At 44.2% G+C, this 21,807-nt stretch overlaps 1 protein-coding gene across 1 annotated transcript in view; it reads left to right on the top strand.

The window, feature by feature from the left end:
• syt7b (synaptotagmin VIIb) overlaps positions 1-18,579 on the top strand; it is a 73,629-nt gene extending 55,050 nt beyond the window's left edge. Inside the window, 6 exon segments of the mRNA XM_076156060.1 lie at positions 12,554-12,647; positions 16,252-16,516; positions 16,601-16,770; positions 17,055-17,169; positions 17,257-17,456; positions 18,254-18,579. Of these exon segments, the coding sequence (XP_076012175.1) occupies positions 12,554-12,647; positions 16,252-16,516; positions 16,601-16,770; positions 17,055-17,169; positions 17,257-17,456; positions 18,254-18,358 (949 nt within the window). The 3' untranslated portion in view covers positions 18,359-18,579.
• Positions 18,580-21,807: the final 3,228 nt, after the last annotated feature.

Here is a 21,807-nt window from a genome sequence, read left to right as displayed (position 1 = left end):
CCCACAGAGGGCTTAGTGCTCACCACCTTTCTTAAAACCATAATGAGTCAAAGGAACACATATTTCAGATGAGTAAGGAGAGGGAGATTGAAGTGCGAGGAGACTTTAGCTCATTTAATGGTGCTGCTCTTGACATTCGGCACTGAGGAAACACACACACACTCCAGATTTTTCTGATCAGCAGAGCTTTTAATTATGGTTTGCTGTTTTTCCCCAAACTGAACCCAGAAGTGAATTTTGAAAAACACTTAAGAGAGAAATATGGTAAGTTGAATAGAAATGGTTGGAGTCAGACTTTCATCTTCCTTGAGTGTATATTTGAAGGGCATGTTCATTAATCATGAGGTGCAAACAGTTCAAGCAGCCTGTTCCCATTCATGCTTACATAAAGGAACATGCTCACGTGTTCTCGCCTCTCTTAATTACTCTGATCTTTACAAGACAAATACACAGTTTGATATTAAACTGTTCACAAGCCAAAGCACAAATTGTATGACAAAGGGTCGGGGGGTTCACGGAGAAATAGAATACATTTTTCTCTAATGGTTATGATGTAATGACATCTGATTGCGTAATGGGACGATTTGTCTCAATGGAAGGTGACCTGGAATTCAATAAATGAAATGAAAAAAGCAAGCAGAATTGATTTGAAGTTCAAGAGTTCATTGCTGCAGGGTAGAATTCGTCTACCGTTAAACACTAGAAACTTCATGTTAACTCCACTGAGAATATTAATTTGTAAAAGCAAAACAGAGGCAGGAAGGACTAGAGTTTTGCCGTGCTTGGAACAAATGCGTTGTTTATTTTCTATTCCTGTGAAACCTTCACATTCTGCACTTCTTCTCCAGCTTGAGGTTCTGAATCCTGTCGTTCTGTTTCGATTGTGCGCTGGATGTCATTCATCCGGGCCCTCATTAGTCTGCTCGTCTGCAACTCTTTGTGAGTTTGATCTGCGAGTGCCAGCCGCAGGAGAAGGCCACCCTCATTATTTGGCTGCATGAAACACATGTTCGAGAAAAATGCTAAACCCTCATCTGTAAGAGATCTCACAACAGCTGTCAGAGGCAAACACGCACAACTCCGGTGAACAACGGACTAACTAGGCTGCCTGGGTAACACTTCAGGCTGTTTGAGGGCCGTAGCACTCCACACTCAGGCTGAGCATCCGACTGCATGTCGTCCCACACTGGCCCACACCATCTTTGTTATCCTTCATATAAATATTTATGTATACATTTTCTGAAAAGCTGCTTTGGTCCTCCCAACTTACATCTACTTTTGAAATGCACAAAGTTCCTTCTGAACTTCTCTGCAGTGCATCGGAGTGTGCTGCACTAACTGGGTCATCTGTGGATTTTTGGTTTAGGATGAAAAGTCTGTTCTGGAAGAAAAGCTGACATCTGTGTCGGGATGAATTCATAATAAGTTTGATGTTGACGCGACAATTGGTGATTTCTACTCTTTAAAACAGAAACAAAAGCAGTCAGGTGTTGAGGACCGGTTTGCCCCCCGTCTTCCTCCCTTTCCCTGTCTGGAGGTCTGTCAAGCATCCAAGTGTAATCACAGCCGGGCAGCAAGCTCAGCCCTCAGGGGTCGCACGGGCCGAGTCCTCTAGTGTTATTTCACAACAGATAACAGCTCTCCATCATTGTCCTCCTCTCTCATCTCTCTGTCGCTCTAGTTACCATGCGAGTGCGAGTTTTCCTGTACCCGCCTGCTGGCTGCTGGCTTCAGGCTGTTTTTCTAGAGTCCAGTAGACTGAGAACAATGGACCAGGGCCATCCCGCCATGAATACACACAAAAAGACTAGATGCTGTTAGACAATGAGAAAGAGAGACACGGAGGGAAAAGAGGCAAATGTTTGCTCCTGGAGAAATGCGCTCCACGGTAAAAATAGATTCCCACGGAGGTTTGGGATTTAGTTGGTTTATTAATGAAATGAAATACAGCTCTGGGCTCAAAAAAACCCAAATTTTATCATGAAAAAGAGTGAACATTAACATTTCACACGCCACAGCCTGGAATGAAAACTGACAGGAGGGAATTGACAGCAAGGGAGCGATCAGAGACTCCAAGAATAGATTGGAATAGATTAGAATAGAATAGAATAAAATAGTGATCAAGTGTCATAGTTTTCTTATTGTGTAGTTTTGACTTTATGGAGCTCTGAAATGGAGACAGTCAGTGGTGTGCATGCAGAGAATCAGTCAAAGCTCAGCGGACAAGGTAACATGGAGCCACGATCTGATTTACCTCCTGTCACCCTTGTTACAACCTCATACTAATCACACAGTTGCAGGACACACTGTTTTAGTCGATGAAAGCTGAGCTCTTGTCTCCTCTCTGTAATGTGATACATTGTGTGTGTGTGTGAGGCCAAAATCACCCCAGAAGGAACAGGACCAGTTTTTCTTATCACCATTGTGTTTTGCTGCGTGAAAATTTAATGTTAATCTGTGATTAGGGACGGAGCAGCCGCCGTAGATGCTGCCTACAAATGGTGTTTTGTATTTATTGCATCATAGAGATAAGATCCCATAAGATACTATGGCTGCTGTGATTACAGTAATTATATTATTGTCAAAGGGCACATTCCTCTCTAGCTGATCTGTTATCTACAAACAATGGTGGTGTTTTTCTCTCTGCGTGCTCAGTGAAAGCTCTACTAAGCAGCTCTGTGGAGCCTCTTGTTAGTCGTTGCACACCATTTGTCCTGCATTGGTAAACTGACCACTGAGTCTTTAAGTGGACTGGACATAATCGCCCACCTGCAGATATCTAGGACAGATGCTGTGAAGCTTTCTGTGCTCTGATCACCACAGAAACCTGTTGTTGTGTGTTTGAGCTGAGTCTGGTATTGCTCAGAGACTGACCGCACACACACGCAATCGGGGGAAATATGAATAAATTGAACCGTGGACGACCTCCATTCTGAAAGATGAAATCTGGAGCGTGTACAGCACTTTGAGTTCCACAGTTAAGGGTAGACAGACAAAAATAAAGCCACCTTCCATCTTCCAGCTATGATCCCGCATTCACTACTCATTTTCATACCTTATACTTTCCATTGGAAAGAATTGGATCATAACTTGCTTTCACCCACAAATTCATCTTTTTCCTGCAAACAGTCATAGGCCTCAATTCAGTAAGGGCCAATCACAGAGCTTCAGTCAGGAACTGAAATCCTACCAGGCCAGTCACAGATTTCAGTGAGGGGGGTTGATTTAGCCAATCCCAGGTCTTCATTCAGGTATCGGGTCTGACTTTTCAGAATCAGAGGCCAGTGTGTTGTCCCGTGCAATCCACACCAATGTCCCTCTGGTCAAATGTGAGTGTGAAAGGTAATCACAGCTGTTGAGAAGTCATTTTAGTTCTATACTTGTCAGAGATATCCCTTATTTGACTGTTTAATTATTTACTGTTTGACTTCTACTACCCCTCCATCTAGAATGTATACATACTCCTGTAGTGTAACCTCCCACCCACTGTACTGTACAAATCAAGCAGGAAGCTGTTGCCACCTTATATTCAACCGTTTAAGTTATGTGTGCACGCCAGCAATCACAGTGAGTCAAGGCTCCTTAGGATCCGGTCCGGCCCCTGGTCCCCACAGAGCCAGCAGTGGCACAGGGGGGAAGATGATTGGAAAGAAAAAGCCATGTAGGTCAGCACAAACTAGGCATCTTTTTAAGAAAGCTGTCAGATACACGCCTGTAGCTCATTCACCATGCGGCTGGTTGCAGCAGAGCAGGGAGCTGATTTAAGAGAAAGGAGAGTGAGTCAGTATCGGGTGCCTCTCCGACCTCACACTGATCAAATCTTTACTGTTCCTGATAAGAAAAATGCATGGTAGACATGTCAGGTTAAACCATGAAGTCCAGTCTGCCATGGATACACACAGCTCTGTTCTCACTGTGATGTTCAAACTGTTACATTTAGTCGACCACTCTTGTTTTACTGAGCTCATTTCGCCAGTTAGCATCACATATAATACATTAACAGGAACAATTGTTAAGTAAATTTTGATTCATGGTGCAAAACCGAGACTGGAACAAAAAACACCCCCACACATAAATGGTGTTTATATTACAGAACCTGGAAGTCTCCTTTATCATTGTGTTTTTTCATTCTGCTTATTGCCATCATTTAGAAAGAAAAAAAAACCTTGTACTGTGCACTCAGTGGTTAAAGATGTGATTGATTTCTGAGCTTTTTTAAATTGAGCATTTTTGCCCACATTGCAATATGAATGTAGAATATTGCGAAGCTACACAATGTAACTTTTTAGACACTATTGATTGTTAAGCACACTGGTTATTACTAGGATTTGTTAAATTGAGTTCAAGGAATAGACAACACAAAAACACATCATAAGAAATAGTCGAGTGTATTGTAGATACTTTCATATTTTGAAACTCATTCTATGCAAACTTAACATGAAAAATGAAAGATACTTTGATGAAACTTTCCGATATAAGTATTCATCTAAGCATCAGCCGTGGATATGGTGACGGTGATGATGATGGTAAAGTGATTTTGGAGAAGAAGTCTATTGGAAAGCCTCAACCCAGACGTCTGTTGTCGATGGCTCCATTAGTTGTATTAGGCTCGTGTGTTGAGAGGGCGGAGGCTGAGTGATTCGTCCCTGTTGGTGGTGGCGCTGAATGGGCTGACATCGGAGCCCTGGCCTCATTCATCATAGCACATGGAACCTATATTGTGTTTCATGGTCTCCTGGGGCAGTGTATGATCAGCAAGACCCACATATGTTTATGGATAAACACTTTCTAGCCTGGCCCTGCTGGTAACCCTCATCCCTCATGTGCTCACCCGTCCATCCCCTTTTCCCTCCCCCATCTGCTTCCCATTCCTCTCACCATCCCTTCATCAGCTTCCTCTCCATCATCTCCCCTCTGTACCCCTCATTTTGTTTCTCAATAACAATTTGTCTCCTCATCTCTCCTCCATTCCCTTTCATTCCCCCTCAATATCTCATCTGTGCTTTATTTAATTGCATCTATTAAACCCCTTTTTCTTACTTTGCTCATCCTCCTGTCTGCCAGTCTCTCTATCATTTCCCCCCTTTTCCATTTCTCTCTCTATATTCATCTAATCCTCTCTTTCCTGAGGGTGTTGACTGGCATTGTGATGGGATGATGTCACAGCAGCGCTCCTCTGTCAGGGCAGATGACTGTCAGCGAGGCCACACTTTGATAAATCACCATCATTGCTGAACATCAGAATGGGGGGAATGAGATTTCCCTCTGGACTGTTTTCACAAATGAATATACAGTATACAGTATATGTATGGACACCCATGTAATCACATACTGGACGGCCTTTTAATACCTCTGATATGTGCCAGTCTGGCTGCAGTTGTGTGGTTTTGTATCTCAGTCAAATATTATTTCAATATGTCTCACTATTTCATCATATGAAGCTGACGTCCTTGCCAAGGATTTCAAATGAAAAGCAATGCATCTTTGTCACTCTCTTTCAGATTTTGTCTATTGAATAAGCCGACCATTTCATTTCATTTCATGTACATTGCTTAACTCTGGTCATATTTCATCCGCAGTTAGTATTTACTGTTGGTTGTTACAGCATAATGGACGCACTCTGCATATACACGTCATGTCTATACCATAATGAAATGAAATTGGCATCAATCAGAGCATGCTGAGTCATAGACGTCCATTATGTGACTGCAAATCTATTTATTTAGACTGAGTGAGTGAGTAAGATAACTCCACATGCATTTGCTCAACAGGAGGCCTCACCTGGTGCTGTGATTACACGCTGCATGTGAATCCTACAAGAAAAGAGGAATCCTTTTCGGTCCCTTCGTTTGGCTTAACCAGCCATTTTTGTTGCATGTGAAGAGTTACCGTCTTCTTAAAAAAAGCAACATAACAGTTTAGTTTCCCATAAACTAAACACAGAGATTACGCAGCTATTAATACAAGCTGTCCCGTAGTCGTATAAGTAACCCTCCTTTATTCAGTATTCTACCTGTAAATGATATGATATAATTGAATATTCATTACTGTCAACAACAGCAGGAACGTTTACATCGCAGCCATGACTCAGGCACTAATGGAGACATTCTATTGAGTGAAATATACAGATAAGTCTATTTATGCTGTTTGTGAGAGTGTATCGAAGGTTTACTGATGTGTGACTAATTCTGATGACTAGATGATAAACTGCACAGCGACGCTTGTATAAGCCTCATAAATCCTCATATAAACCTGTGCTCAACCAGCTGTAGGTTCAGTGTTCTGCTGGGCCGATGGAAAACTCTGCAAAGTTTGCGACACAGCCTGGATTGAGCTGCTATATGATCTGTTGTTATCTGCATGTTTCTCCAGCAGTGTGCAGTATGAGGATGTAGTCATCATCTCAGGCATGTCATGTTTCTCTAAGATGTGCTGATGGTCTCTTTGTCTCTGTTTTCCACGCCTGGAAGTCATGGCTGTGCATTATTCATGAAAATAAACACAGCCAATAATTCTGCTGTTGCATGTATGAGAGCAGATCGCAGCAGATCCACTCAGCAGACGATGCAGATGAAGAACATCTCACAGCTGGGCTATGTTGAGGAACGCTGGGTCTTATTATTTACCATTATTAACTCCTATTAACTTGCACTGAAACAATCAGCATGAACATTAAGGCAATGCAGACAGATTAAAAAGGTTATCAGTCTGTGGAACACTGACTGAATTCTAAAATCTTAATGACCACAGCAGAGTTTCCCCTAGTTTCAGCCCAGTCAGTCCAGCACTATACATCACCCCTGACCCCAGCCTCCCTTCATCCTCCTTCCCCCTCCCGCCCATAATACAAATGTGAAATGAATGATGCTGGGATAAAGTCATAGTTTAAGTATTTGCCTGTGATCGTAGGCGGCTCCAATGATCTGATCAGCCTCCTTGTCTTACAATCGTCCTCCCAGCAGTTCCCTGAAAAGTCAGATAACCGTTAGTTGTCTGAAATTAAACCCACGTAACCATGTTAGGGGTAAGGCGTGTGGAAATGATGGCTGTTTATGTTGTTAGTGTAGGGCGAGGGATGAAATTAGCCATCTCCTTCAATCTACCCCATAGCCACGTTTATGTACGACAATAAAAACAGGCGGTTAGACACTGTACGCCTGAATTGTCTACATAGTTGTCGAGCTGATTCGCTATCACCACTATCAATAACAATTATGTAACACACTGCAGGGAGTCCTTACTAAATTTAGATTAGCTATGTAGGTGCTACCTTTGTCGGTACGTTTAAATAATGCATCAGACATCGTGAGGAAACTGATTTGTCCCGACAATAACAATTATGTAGCCGGGTCTTAAAGTAGAGTAGTGTTCTCACATTAGCTCCGGACAGAACATGTGTTGAAAAGTAGCTCTCGCTTCCATTCATTAGAAATGCTGGCGATTTAAAATCCTGCGCACGTTATGCACAGAGCATGCCCCAAAGTGGTTCCAGCCTCCATAATCATTTATTAGTAATGCAAATAAAAATGAAGCTGCTAATAGAGTATTTATGTGAATGAAATGAAAAGCTCCCTATGCAAATGACAGACGCCTGAACTCCTGATTTTGGCAAGCTTAGAAGCAATTGTTGGAATGGTGCTCTTTGCAAATCTGGACAAACACACACACACTCACACACCCTCACACATACCTCTCTCCAATTATAGTAGTAGGATCTAGAATCTGGAAAATAGAAAGTCGTCATCAGCTTCACAAAGCCACACTTAGATGCTTTGGTTTCATCTCTAAGCAAACAGATGGCAGCTGGATGCTCCAGCACAATAGACATTCTAATAGTTTCCTGCTCCTCAGCTTGGAGGAGGCAGAGAGCAGGACAATGTGGTCACAATGAATCAACAGCGGTTTATCACGCGTGATTGTGAAGACAGGAACAGGCTACACCGATGTCGTGTCAGACGTGAAATTGGACGGCACATGTTGCTTTTATACCTCTAACTTCCTACACAGATGTCCTCCTCTTCCTTCCTCCTCTTCCTCTTCTGCCTGATTGTTCACGTTCATGACAACAGGATAACTGGAAAACATTTGTTTAATTTACTCCAGCCTTAATCAATCCCCAGCAGACACGTATATCTATGAGACAGGAGGAGTGAAAATGTCTCTGCTTTGTCCCCGGGGATGTCACAACCTGCTCTGTGCAATTATGCAGTGAAGACCTCACAGGGGTGTCCTAGATAGAGGTCACAAGGTCATAAGTCAAGGTTTACGCTTCAGTCCTTAAAATCGACCTGCTCTTTCTCCAGGGATGTCACCCTCCACCTCACACACACACAGTGAGATCAGAGCTTTCTTCAGGTGCTTAATTCAGCTGTGTAGCTTCAGCCGAGGGAACTCAAGGAGCACAGATGCTCATTCCACCTCATCTTCTCAGTCACATGGCCAGAGGTCGTTTATGAATCAACCATTTCAGCATGAGCTCACACATCCCCAGCACTGTGTTTATCCGTCAGGGTCATGGGAGTGTTGGTGCAGGTAAAGAGTGTGTTTCAAGAGGGAGTTTCAAAGGTTTCTAGATGTTTGCTCCTTTGGCCCCTGTGGGCTTTTGACTATTTTTCAATTCACCCCCTTTTCTGTGGAGCTCTGCCCCTCTATGTAGGCTTCTGTTACCATGGCTACTCCAAAAGCCTTGTAAAATACATGATGGTGGTAGTGAGTACAACCTTAAGTGGAAGCACATATTTGAGTAGCCATGGTTACAACAACCTCTAAAGGATAAATTATGTAACTAGTGTTTGTGTTAAGGACAAGTCGTCACTCGCAGGCATGAGAAGGCAAACGATCGTATAAAGAAAGAGTTTATACCTGTGTGTCGTTCTCACTCAACATTATGGCCGACTTTATTCCCCATTTTACCGCAGGTCGTGAGGTCAACATAAAGGCAATTACATGAGGAATAATCCAGGGTTTGGTGAGAACTACTGGAATGGAAATGGATTTATTCTGAATCTGTATCTGTCTCCATCATTTTGCATCAAATTCCACCTGTTTATGTTTCCTTTCCTCTACACTGCAGATAGCTAATGTGAGGATATTATTATTTCTGGTTCAGACCACCAGTGCCCTGCTGCTGCCTGTGTGTGTATATTTAACTGTAAATGTGTATATTTATATGCTTGGATGAACTCACCTCACTGCTGCACCTAGTTGGCATCTAAATTGCTCCGTGTCCCTCAGACCGTTGCCGTCTCTACAGCGGTGATAGGAGGCTGCTCGGTGTGGCAGCAGGGATTTATCTGCCTTCTGTGGCGGCATCATGTCAGCGTATATAAATCTATGTTGACCAGAACCGGCAGCCACCGCTCAGCTGGTAGTCTCTCATCTAAATGCCTCAGGGCTTCATGGAGTCGAGGGGATGATGGAGACTCGGTCAATTATCCATCCTAAATGAATGTTATCATCTTTATACGTCGCAGAATGGAATGATGGGATGCCAATTACTACATATTAGTTGTTTTAATTCAATTACTTTGTATTTTCAACATAAAGAGGCAAAGAGGCATCAGGAAGGAAATTTATTGAATCGGTTTGAAATGAATAGACTGCTATCACTTTTGTACATGTACACATGCTGTACTGTACTGTAGTGTTATTATGGGATGGTGTTCTCTGGATAAACGGCCATGATGGACCATGGTCTGATCATCTGTGCGTGCAATTTGAGGAGTGCAGCTTTGATTAACAAAGAAAGAAGTGTAGAAGTGTAAGAAGGTTGGTTTCATTTTGCAAAACCGGCACTTTTTCTTTTAAACATGAAGTGAAGTGAGGGAGTCGTCACCATGGAGTGGGCTCTCTCCACAATCTAGTAGCTCTTGGGGAATGAATAATCATTATGTCCTCTAATCTGTCTGTGTTTCTTGCGAACCAGAGGCAGAGTGCAGTTTAATCTGACTGAAACAAAGTAACTGGTTTAAAACTATAAAACATGTGTAAGAACCTGATTTCATTCCATCATTCCTGCACTGAACCATGTTGTCCCTTTCTTCTTCTTACATCCTATTTCTGGATTCATGTCCAATCATCTTCACTGACAACGTTTTCTATAACTTGTCATCTTAAACACAGGATAGCGTCACTTTCTTCCTCTTGCTCCGTCCATTTATTGTCCAACCAACAGTTCCACTTCTCACATTCCGCCTGGAACAACTGACAGTCTTTCAGTAGACATTATATAATCAGTCAGCAGACTCCAGCTGCAAATATGTTCACAGGCAAACTCCATGCTTAATATATGCAGGCAGCAATAACTAAAGCAGTTTCCCATGCAGTGCTTAAGGTATTGCATCTGCTTCTTCTGCTTTGATGATTTATAGCCAAACATTGACTGGATGGCAGTAGAATGTAATACAATGCAGATCTCCATTGTAAATAATGAAAATGCCCCCTGTGTTTATGTAAGGGTGGATCTTTAGGATTCATGTTCTCTGCTTGTCATGTGTGTGAGGGCTTGATTTAGTGTTGCTCAGTGACAGACCAGCCACTCCTACAAGTCAACATTTATACACTCTTTGGATGGAGACAGACGAGAGTGACAGGCAGGTATTTTATGTGCTTTCTAGCCAAAGTGGCCACCGGCAAAGTGGCAAAGAGGCAAAGAGGCAAAGAGGCATCTGGGTCGAGTGAACTAAGTTGGTTATTCACCCAGCCGTTGGGAAAGGAGAGTGGATAGAGTTTGGTTGGTTTTGGGAAGAAGACTTTGAAGTAGTTGACATATTGAGGATGCAGCAGCCGCGTTTAAAGACACATTTAGACCTGGGAGGCATTATGGGATGTCCATGTTGAGGTCGTTTGTCATTTTGAATGACAGGAACATCAGGAAGCGTTCCATGGACACTCTCACAATTGGTTTTGGTGTGGACTTTATGCATCATCCATAATAGTCAGGGTTCTACTGAAAACTCTGTTTAGGTGAGGAAAGGAATTGAAGGAAACAACCCGAGGTGATGTTTTCCCTCCCGTGTGTTCGTGTTTTTTCACTCTGGGCTTTGAAGTGGGTGCTCAGATCTTCCACATCATATCCCTTTCTCCTCCGTCTTCTTCCTCTTCTTCACTCACCCACTCCTTCCACTTGTCTCGTTGCTGTAAAACCTCCATCAGTCTCTCTCCCCTCACTTCTCCAGCCTCTTTCTGTTTGTCTCACTCCTCTAATGTGTCAGTTTGCTTCTATGCTCCACTTCAAAGCTTCCCAAAGCAAACCCTGTCTGTTTGGTTTCCGGGCTGCGGCGTCTCATTTGAGTCGGTAGCTTCATTGTTTCGTTCTACTAATCCTCAAGTCGTCACAAAGAAATATTCACTCTTCCTCACTCAACCTTTGCACAGATGCTTTCTAATTCTCTTCGCGTCGCATTAATACCCTCTCCAAGTTTCACTTTACCTGTTTTCTCACTCTCTCACGCTCTGTCTGTCTCTCTGACTCGCACAGTTATTCCCTCTCTTTCTGTCTCGCTGCGTCTCTCACGGCAATCAGTGCTCATTACTCATATCTGTCAATATAGTGAGATGAGCTTCAGATGTTTGTCTCTTCCTTATTTCCCAAAGAGCAATTAGTAGCTCTGGTTCTTTTCTCTCTCTCTCTCGATTTCCTTCAAGGATAAATATCACTCTGGTGGAGTTATTTCATATTCCAAAAGCCTTTGAATAGGGAATTTGTTTTTTTTGATTAATTGTATGGTTTCATGCATGAACATCCTTGGTGAAGGGGGAAGCATGAACAAACTCTAATATGTGTAAGTGTGTATGTTTGGAGTTATATTGCTCCAGTATGATGGATATCCCTTGGAAACGCTTCTGCAGACTGCAAACTACTGTTTCATGCATCAGCCTAATCTTTCATCCATTGGGTAAAAAAAAAACTACATTTCAAAGCATTTCTTGCTTTGCTCGATTTGCATTGGAAAGCTCAAACTTGCTTCAGTTGGTCAGATGGTCTTGCAGCTCTTGATAAATTCCTGTATATACATTTAGTTTTCATCAGTCCACACAAAATACGACACGCTTCTGTAAACATCCATTAGGCCCAACCTGGAGACGATGTCATGTCCTACAAAACCACACCGTGGCACACTTGTTTTCATTACACTTTTTCAAATGACTTCAATACCGACTCGCCACAAAATCACACATCAACTGAACGCACAAACTTCTTTTGCGAAATTTAACATCTAAAGTGTCTCCATTACACATTTTTTCAATTTGGCAAACTCCAATTGTACAAAACGTACGTCAGAGGAAACACGGCTACTGGCTGTATAATTATTCAATCAATGTCTATCGACCACTGTCACTGCTGCAATAATATTTGTTTCTTCAGAGATGTACTGCACATCATTGAGAGAGTGTGTGTGTGTGTGCGTGTGTGTGTGTGTGTGTGTGTGTGTGTGTGTGTGTGTGTGTGTGTGTGTGTGTGTGTGTGTGTGTGTGTGTGTGTGTGTGTGTGTGTGTGTGTGTGCGCATGTTGTTTGTGTGTCCGTTATAACAGGAACAAGACAGGCAGCAGCCCCAAAGGTCAGACGCCTGATGAGACCGGACGCCGACATGATGCCAACTCCTCCTCTGACTTGGCCAACTCTGTGACCAGTGACATGCTCATGGTAACACACACACACATGACATATCTGTTGCCTTATAGGACACATGTATTGATACTTTTACAATTGAGATTGAGACACATGAATGAAACTTTAAGATCGTCTTTTGAAGTCAAAGACAATAAGCAGAACCTCAGCAGGTCCAGGATGAGAGAAATGATGCAATACACCATTAACACACCACTCAACCTCCCATTATGACATTTCCTCATGAGCTCAGTGTGGCAAAAAGAGAAACTGTGTCCAAATGATCATCACTTTTTAACGTTGGTTTCAGTTTGAAGCCACATTGGAGCAGAATGCTTTGTTTGTGTGCTTCCATGCATTTTAATGACCCTTACACACTGATTTAGCAGCGTGCTTACATGCAGCTGCATCCATCCGGATAATGAAAACTGCATGTTTTTCAATTCAATCATTGGATCTACCATTTTGGGTGAAGTGAAGGACCTCTGACTCGGTTACTGAGGCGGATTTCTTTTTAAGTTGTGTCATACTGGAGATATGTGGGTTCACTTACTAAGCCTTTTTCGACCCCACATGCTATTTCTCCAATAGCACAAAGATACTAGATTTCAGAAATAGAACAATCATACACTATATTGATATTTCCTCCCTTTTGTTCCAACATCCAAGTTGTAAATAAGACATTGTGATGCGATCTATAATACCATATATGGATGTAGTTTGGCTGGCTGCACTCTTTCTTAATAAAGTTCTCAAATGGGAGTTGGGCCTGGCTGTGAATAGGTACCTGAACGTTACAGCCCCCAGAGAAGAAGTTATTAGGTATTAAAAAAAACGGAGCATGGCGGGGGAACAGGCTCAGTCTCACTCGGATGCAAATGAAATAAGTTAACCGTGATCCTACAAAAATGAGGTCTCTATCTGCTCCCTAGTGGACCCTGGTTCAGTTTGTTGCAGGAGGTCTGGACCACAGTGATACCCAGACAAATCAAATGAAGTATGCTTGTTTTGTACAGCAGTCTGACTGATTTATGAGCTTGAAATGAGGGACAAATAAAGTGCATTCTTGAAAAATGGGCTACATTAAGGAACAATTGGAACAAACAACCACACACAAAACATGGACACTTTAAAAATGTCAAATGAGCGCCAAAATGAGAACAAAGCAAGAACAATTAAGGTCACCAGTCTCCCCAAAGACGGAGCGATGCAGAGACCCAGCAGCCTCCTAAGAGATATGGAGCGCAACACGCCCCAGCTCAGACAGCTGTACAGATGTTCGCACAGTTGCTGCATTGTCATCGTCTGGTTGTAATGCCACAAGAGGAGTCGTAACATTGAACACAGTAAGCCTGAGGAAACATTTTCAATGAAAAGCGACTGAGACAGCAGATAATTCAGCCAATCAGCGAGCAACCGCGTCAATAAATGTACCGCAGTTTGATGTCCTTCATTTAAAGTGATGTGAAACCAACTGAACCAAATAGAAAAAGATAAGAGTGTCACAAAAGGTCACAGTTGAGTGCAGGATTTAGAATTTGAAAACCTGTTGAGGAGTCGTGATGTAAAGTGAAAATATGCAAAACCTTTCAGTGCTTTAAGATGATAAGTTTAGTTTGTTGAGGTCCATGTCACTTATAAACACGTGTCAGCTGTGTGTGCTGTATGTGCATCACACTTAAGTTGCTTAGTTTCACCCCGAGGTCACCGCTGACTCATTGTTGTGCTAAATAATTTAGCTCTGCACGTTCCGACACGTTTCACTGCCTGTGTTCCTGTGACGCTCTGACTCCGCCGGTCTGCTCCCGGACCCTGTTGACCAGCGTGTTTTCCAGGTGGATCCAATTTGCTGTGCTATTGTTGATAACCTATGCTCCGCTAAGTGCGAAAAAGGGTTTAAGTCAAGCAAAGTCAAGCACCTGCAATTTGTACACAGATGAATGGGCCTCTTTTGAGCTCTGCTGGCAGCCTTGTGTGGCTTTGAACACTGACGTATCAAAGAGCTGATTGCCTGAGTGCTGATTATCAGTTCACAGATGCTGCTAAATGGGATTTGACCTAATATAGCCATCCTTTGTAGCAAGGTTAGTAAGTGATTATTTAACCGGGATGGTTAAAATCCTCTTGCATGAGGTGTCAGAATCATTTTTGTCTCCTCTTTAATAAGCAGGGGGGCACTTTCCCCATTTCACGCAGCTCAACCTCGGGAATTGACTGGAATTTAATGCTATTTCTCATTTAACTGAGACCTAATCATCACCACGGAGTGACAGATGAAGTGTGCCTTATTCAGCGTAGTTCGGTAATTAGCAGCGAGAGAACATACAGTGCTGGTGGGTGCCGGGGTGAACATGGTGGAGATGGGAAGGAAGCAGTTTGTAATTATGTGGCCCACTTGGTGTGTCTGAGGGATCCACAGTGGCGCTGCTTAATGATCGTACTCATACTGGGCAGTTTTACCAAAGGCGTTGTCTATATGTTACACAACCCCCTCTGAAAATACCCATCCTGCACCTCTGCTGTGAAGAAAGCAGTCAGTATACGGACGTGCTGTATGATCCTCCATCAAAATCCAGCGACTGACCCTGTGAAGAGCCTCAGGCAAGGATGCATCAACTCAATGCTGCGCTCACTTTGTCAAACGCTCATAGAACCACAGATCACAGAGACGGGAGCGTATCTCTGACGCAGTTTCATGACACTTTGGTACGTTAGTGTAGGTTTATATGTGTATTTATATGCAGTGTTCATGGAGTGGTGTGTACCGTATGTTGTGCCGGAGGCAGGTTTGGCTCCGCCGCACGTGGGTTGTTTGGATTTTAGAAAAGAGAAAATAGAGTGGTGAGTTTAAGAACTAAATGAGCGGAGGAGAGGACACTGAGAAAGAGAGAGAGAGAGAGAGAGAGAGAGAGAGAGAGAGAGAGAGAGAGAAAGAGAGAGAGAGAGAGAGAGAGAGAGAGAGAGAGAGAGAAAGAGAGAGAGAGAGAGAGAGAGCGTCCAACACAGCCAATAGGAAAGCAATTTAGGCCAGCTGTTGGGTGGAGGACTGCATAATGAAAAGCGATCATATTCAGCATGCAGAATGAGACGGAGCAGAAATGTGTGGAGGAATACAGAATTGGATATTACATTTCTGGAACTGCAACTTGTAACTGTAATGCCTGTAGCTCGTCCCCAGTTAGGTCGCTCGCTCTTATTCTCACTGGTTTCCTTCTCCCACCAGGCCCAAACCGCCATCAGTCAAAGTGTCCGTCTACCAGCAAATAATCTCCCCCTCATCTCCACACAGCCCTGCACACATTCTGCAGACAGACGTATGACATAACAGCGTGGCACTTTACCAGTTAGGAGAGGTTCTTTCTGTTGGCGTGCAGAGTTAGTGCCCCCCAGTGGATTGCAGTAAAGTATGAGACCACCTGTAAACTCCCCTGGAAGTGTTCAACCTACATTTAAACATGCACGCCCTTCATAATGGAATCAAAGATAACATTGCACAACATAACAACATTGTGGATTGTCTTGGCACTGAAGTCTTCAGTCAACACAGGAAAGTTAAGACTCAAGTCAAGTCCCCAATGATCTCAAAATGCATAATAAACAAATAACTACTTTGTATTTTCTTTCATCTTCTCATTCTTAGTTGTCTGGTTCTGAGGAAGAAGAACACGAGGGTCCAGTGTGTGAGAAGCTGGGTCGTATCCAGTTCAGTGTGGGCTACAGCTTCCAAGACTCCACCCTGACCGTCAAAATCCTCAAGGGCCAGGATCTGCCTGCTAAGGACTTCTCTGGGACTTCTGATCCCTTTGTCAAACTCTACCTGCTGCCAGACAAAAAGCACAAGTTGGAGACCAAAGTCAAGAGGAAGAACCTGAACCCTCACTGGAACGAGACCTTCCTGTTTGAAGGTTTGACCAGCAGGGTGTTTTGCTTCTGTGTGCATGTGCCTGTGTGTTTCTGTCTTCATATCTGTGTGTGTGCTTGTCTCCCAGGGTTCCCATATGATAAGGTGGTCCAGAGGACACTTTATCTGCAGGTTCTGGACTACGACCGCTTCAGCAGGAACGACCCCATAGGAGAGGTATCCATCCCCCTCAGCAAACTGGACCTGGCCAACATGCAGACCTTCTGGAAGGAGCTGTTACCGTGTAGCGATGGCAGCGTGAGTAAAGGAGGGGGGAGAGAAGGGAAACAGAGAGGGATGAGGGGAAAGAGAAGAAGACGGGGCAGAACGTATGCGGTGATGTCACTCCTGGCTGCCGCTGCGCTCCTGGGGGAGACGTGGCAGAGCGCTGGGGGGAGCAAAGATAGAAGCGTGGGGAGGATAGAGGCAGGCTGACAGGTAGACCGGGGAGAAGACGGAGCCACAGGAGGAGCAGGAATACACAGCAACATGGATGCAGAGGAAAGGTAAACAATAATTGGTGTTGTGTGTGTTTTCTCCAGGGGAGTCGAGGGGATCTGTTGGTGTCTCTGTGCTACAACCCCACAGCCAACACCATCACTGTGAGCATCATCAAAGCCCGCAACCTCAAAGCCATGGACATCGGAGGCACCTCTGGTACGCCGGCTGCTTGTTTTCCCTCCACGTTTCCTTCCTGTTAACACGATCAGCCGCGTAAACCGCCGCGTCTCCTCTCTCCTTCAGACCCCTACGTCAAAGTGTGGTTGATGCACAAGGACAAACGTGTGGAGAAGAAGAAGACGGTGACGATGAAGCGCTGCCTCAACCCCGTCTTCAACGAGTCTTTCCCCTTCGACGTGCCCGCCCACGTGCTGAGAGACACCACCATCATCATCACCGTCATGGACAAGGACAGGCTCAGTCGCAATGATGTCATTGGAAAGGTACCTCCTTCCATCTTCTGTGTCCTCCTTCTTCTCTTCCTCTGCTGCTCCAGGGTTTGACCGTCGCCGCCTGAGCACTCACACAGTGTCTGTGTCTGTGCTGACCCCTGCTGGAACACGCAGACAGAGACAGAGACACGTGTGTGTGCTCAGGCATGCATACATGAACAGAGAGGACTCCTTTTCAGTCAAATAAGAGTTGAAATTCGCTTTGCATTAGGTCCCATTTGTTGCTTGAAGACTTAGATTAGTGTGTAGCTGTGAGCGTGCAGCTGCTCCAACTACAGCAAGGCCATCCAAGCAGATTTGTGACATTTCCATTAAATACTCGTATCTATAAAGCTGTTCAGAGTTTTATTAATACATCCAATTCTCTTCCCTTCTTCTCTTCTTCTCTTCAATGCGATCCTTTACATTCTCTTCTTCAGGCAAATGCTTAATAGCCCACTAGTTGTTTCCTTTGTCGGAGCATCTGTTATCTTCCTACACACCACAGTTCTCCTGTATGTTGCCCATTACACCACATTTATAAATATCTTTGTAATTGGCTGGAGGATCAAACTGGCCCAGCCTCTCCTCTCTCTTTGTTTGGTATCAGGATTAGTGGCTTAAGTGAAATCGCTCCTCTCACACACACTCTTCTTCCCTGCTTTGGATTGAAGTAAAGGGGCGATAAGAGTGACAGACAAAGAGGAGAAGTCAGGCTGTGAACTCAGACTCATAGCGTGTGTTTAAGAAATAACATTAATGTGTGTGTGTGTGTCTGTGTGTGTCTGTGTGTGTGTGTTTCCTCACAGATCTATCTGTCGTGGAAGAGCGGCCCGGCGGAGGTAAAACATTGGAAAGACATGATGGGTCATCCTCGCACCACCGTAGCCCAGTGGCACGCTCTCAAGGCCTGAGAGAGCCAGCGACCAACCTGCCAACAGTATTCTCCCCCCCAGCCCTCCCACACTCACACACACACACACACGTCTCCTAATCACTCCATGCAGGTTTAGTTGCGTCATCTTTTGGTTCCCAGGCCTCTCTGATAGCCCAGATTCCCCTCCGTCCTCGTGCCACCATCCCCCTAAATGTTGTGGCGGTCCACCTGCCTCCTGAACTAAATGTGTCTTTGATGTCTTTTACTCACATTTCTCATTTCTCACCACTTTTGTCCAACATTCCTGGCATCAGAGCAGAACCTCTCACCACTCACGTCAATACAAACGTACCGACCAAAAAACACTGATCAACCCCAGTTCCCTCCCTCAGAGACGAGCTGCTGTCAGCGAGGATCCTTCCTCCTGTCAAACCGCTCCGGAGCTCCGTTTTCCACGTCTTCTCTTGCTACTGTCACTACTCCTCTGTTCCCTGGAAAATCAGGAAAACCAACACAGGCTCCGAGAGAGAGAGTGACGGACAGATTTGGATCTGGATTGGACTCGCAGTAATTCCACTCATGTTTGATATCTCTTGTTTTCACTCAGTTTCTTCTGGCACTGCTGTAGTAATTCTCCCTTGGCTGGAACCCCCTCGTTGTCTGTGCGTACTGTGGGTGATGTGCTGTAACCCCTAATGAAGTTCTTCAACAAAAAAGGAATAAGATGACTGAACATTTCGTCCCGGTCCAGTGAGCGAGTGTAAAAAAAAAAAAAAGAAGCTGACTTTACTATTTCCTTGGAAAAGAACACAGACAGAAAAAGAGTGAAGTGTAAATGTTGTGTTTATATTTTTGTTTTAGAGAATCAAGATGTTCTTCCAGACACAAGAAAATAAGAAAAAAGCTTCCGGGTTCCTCCCAGAGAGCCGGAACCCCAAACTGCTCCTGGTCTGCAGGTTACCATCAGTGTGTGAATGAAGGAGAATGTGAGGTCATCCTAGAAGCACAGACCATTTACCACAAGAGCGGATTAGTGGCCTGTGTGTCTGCGTGTCTGTGTGTGTGTGTGTGTAAGAAATGGTCCCGTGTGAGTTTAGCTGAATTAAAGATATTGTCGATTACAGCATTGCCCTTGATAGAGAGAGCGGAAGACTTGGGGAGGAGGTCACTTTACCATGAGTATGCAGTAACAAACCCCCCCCCCCCCCCCCCCCCCCCCCTCTCCCATCACCCACGTTACATCATGACCCCATCATGACATCACCACAACATTACACAATCTACACTGCAGCGTTGGTGAGAGCTTTACGCCTGAACGCGTCACGCTCCTCAAGTCTCAGATTGAATAGAAAGGATGAAAATAAATATTTCAGAGTAATATTGTGTGATGAAAAACACATTTTGACATTCCAACGTGAGGTTTTGTCTACTGTATGTGTGTATGTTTGCACTGTGTGGAGGTTCCTTTGTGCGACTGTATTTACTGTGAGTCCCTCTGTGTGTGTGTGTGTGTGTGTGTCTGCACTGAGTTCTATTTTGCCAGTTTAATACAGAACATTGTTTACTGTTTTTATTCTGTATGAAATGATGCAGATGTACAAAGAAATCTGTTTTTTATAAGTTGTCACAGATGATCTTAAAGAATCGCTGCTGCACTCGGCGATGCTGGAACAAACCTCTCTCTTCACAGCAGGGTTCATTTGCTTTAAGCCGCCTCGGTTTAAGATGTCAGCTCGGGAGGAGGTAAATATGTATCACACGAGCACCCAGAGCGGATGGGAGGAAAGGAAAAAATGTCTCAAATTAGCTTTAGAACAATCCCCAGATAAAGCAGTCCAGAGGTCAATACTTGGCTGGAGTTCAGACACAAGCAGATATCGACGTTTGGTCTCGGAAGCTACTTTACCTTCACTTACCTTTACCTCTATGCTCAATGTTGATGTCTGACTTGATGGCTCACATTCAGGAACAGCTCTGCCCTCAAACGCCACATCAACCAAATCTACAAAAACTCTGATATACATTCACACACACCCTGACAACAACAACAACAACAAATGGCGCCCTGCTCAGTGTTCAGCTATTCTTCTGCCATCTCTTGTTGTGATATGTTCCTTTGTGCTCGGCTGGGATGGATGGAAGCTTCTTCACATTCAGCTCGACTAACAAATCTGCCATCTACTCGTCTTCTTCAGTGACCCCCATCACTGTTGTAGCCGTCCTCCATGTTGATTTCCCCCCAGGCTGCATGGTGCCAACACTGAGTCGCCACAACCGCAATACTACGGAGATCACATCTGTGTCACTTTGTCTGTTGCCGTGTTTGTCTGCAGCCTGGTTACAAATAAGCATGGAGGGGTTTTTAGGTATGTGGCCGGGAGGAACATATGTCGTGTATGTGTGTGTGTGTGTGTGTGTGTGTGTGTTGTTTGTTTATCATGCATGTGTGTGTTGAATTTGTGCATATGTGAGCTTTTAGAGCAGAGCTGTGTTAAACCAGTGTGAACGGTCAAGATACACACAGTTTACATGAAGTTCATTCAGGCGTCTTGTATGGATTGTGTCCTGATCACATCCTGATAGCGAAGTCTTGTGTCTTTGCAAATGTGACCAGATGCTGAGATGTGAACATAGAGTGAACAGAGTCACAAAGATCAGACCTAATAGAGATGGAATCCAGCCCTGAGTGTTGTATTGTGAGCCCGGTGTAGCTGCAGTCATCAGGCATATGTGTCCTTCCAGTTTTGTCACCAGACCATAAAAAAGAACATCACAGCTGACGATTCCCCAAATCTCCCCCGTTGTGCACACATGCTTTCTGGCACAAAGTGTTGTGTGTGTGCCTTATGAACCCCGCCATGCCTTGCTCTTCACCATATGCCCCCTCAACCAGCCCCACCCTCCTCCTTCTACCCCCTCTCCCTCTCCAAGTATCAGGGAGGGGAAATTAAAAAAAGGTGAGAAGACGGAAGACAGTCATCCTCCTCTTCTGCATCACAGTTTGCTACGTCTCAGGTCGGAGCAGAGCATCGGAGCGCCGGTCCCAAAAATAACCGGGAACACAGTCATCTCCCGTTCCTGATGGTCTGTGTGTGTGTGTGTGTGTGTAAACAAAGCATCACTCTGAGCGCTGCCGACAAGCATTACATTCCAACGGCTCAGTGAGTCACTCTAAGAGTCTGATGCAAATTAAGATATTAGTCCGTTTTTGGTAGTTTTGTTTAATTTTTTTGACAAATTTAACTGGAATCGTCTGGGAACACATTCACATTTAGGACATTAGGACTTTAGGACTTGAGGACATTCTCTTAGGGGGACTGCTTGAGACAAAGAGAGGTTAACCAGCAACTGATTTCATTTAAGTGATTTACTGTACAGATGATTGTGACTGTGTGTGCTGTGTGTAACATGGAGCCATCAGTATTTGCTGGGGTGTGTGTGTGTGATATCTGTGTGTCCTGGTATCACTCCCCCCCTTTCACTGCC

This window comes from Genypterus blacodes, unplaced genomic scaffold (assembly GCF_046128005.1).
Source record: "Genypterus blacodes isolate CSIRO-AG114 ecotype Tasmania unplaced genomic scaffold, CSIRO-AGI_Gbla_v1 ptg000067l_1, whole genome shotgun sequence".
Lineage (NCBI taxonomy): Eukaryota > Metazoa > Chordata > Actinopteri > Ophidiiformes > Ophidiidae > Genypterus > Genypterus blacodes.
This window is presented reverse-complemented; position numbering and strand designations above follow the sequence as displayed.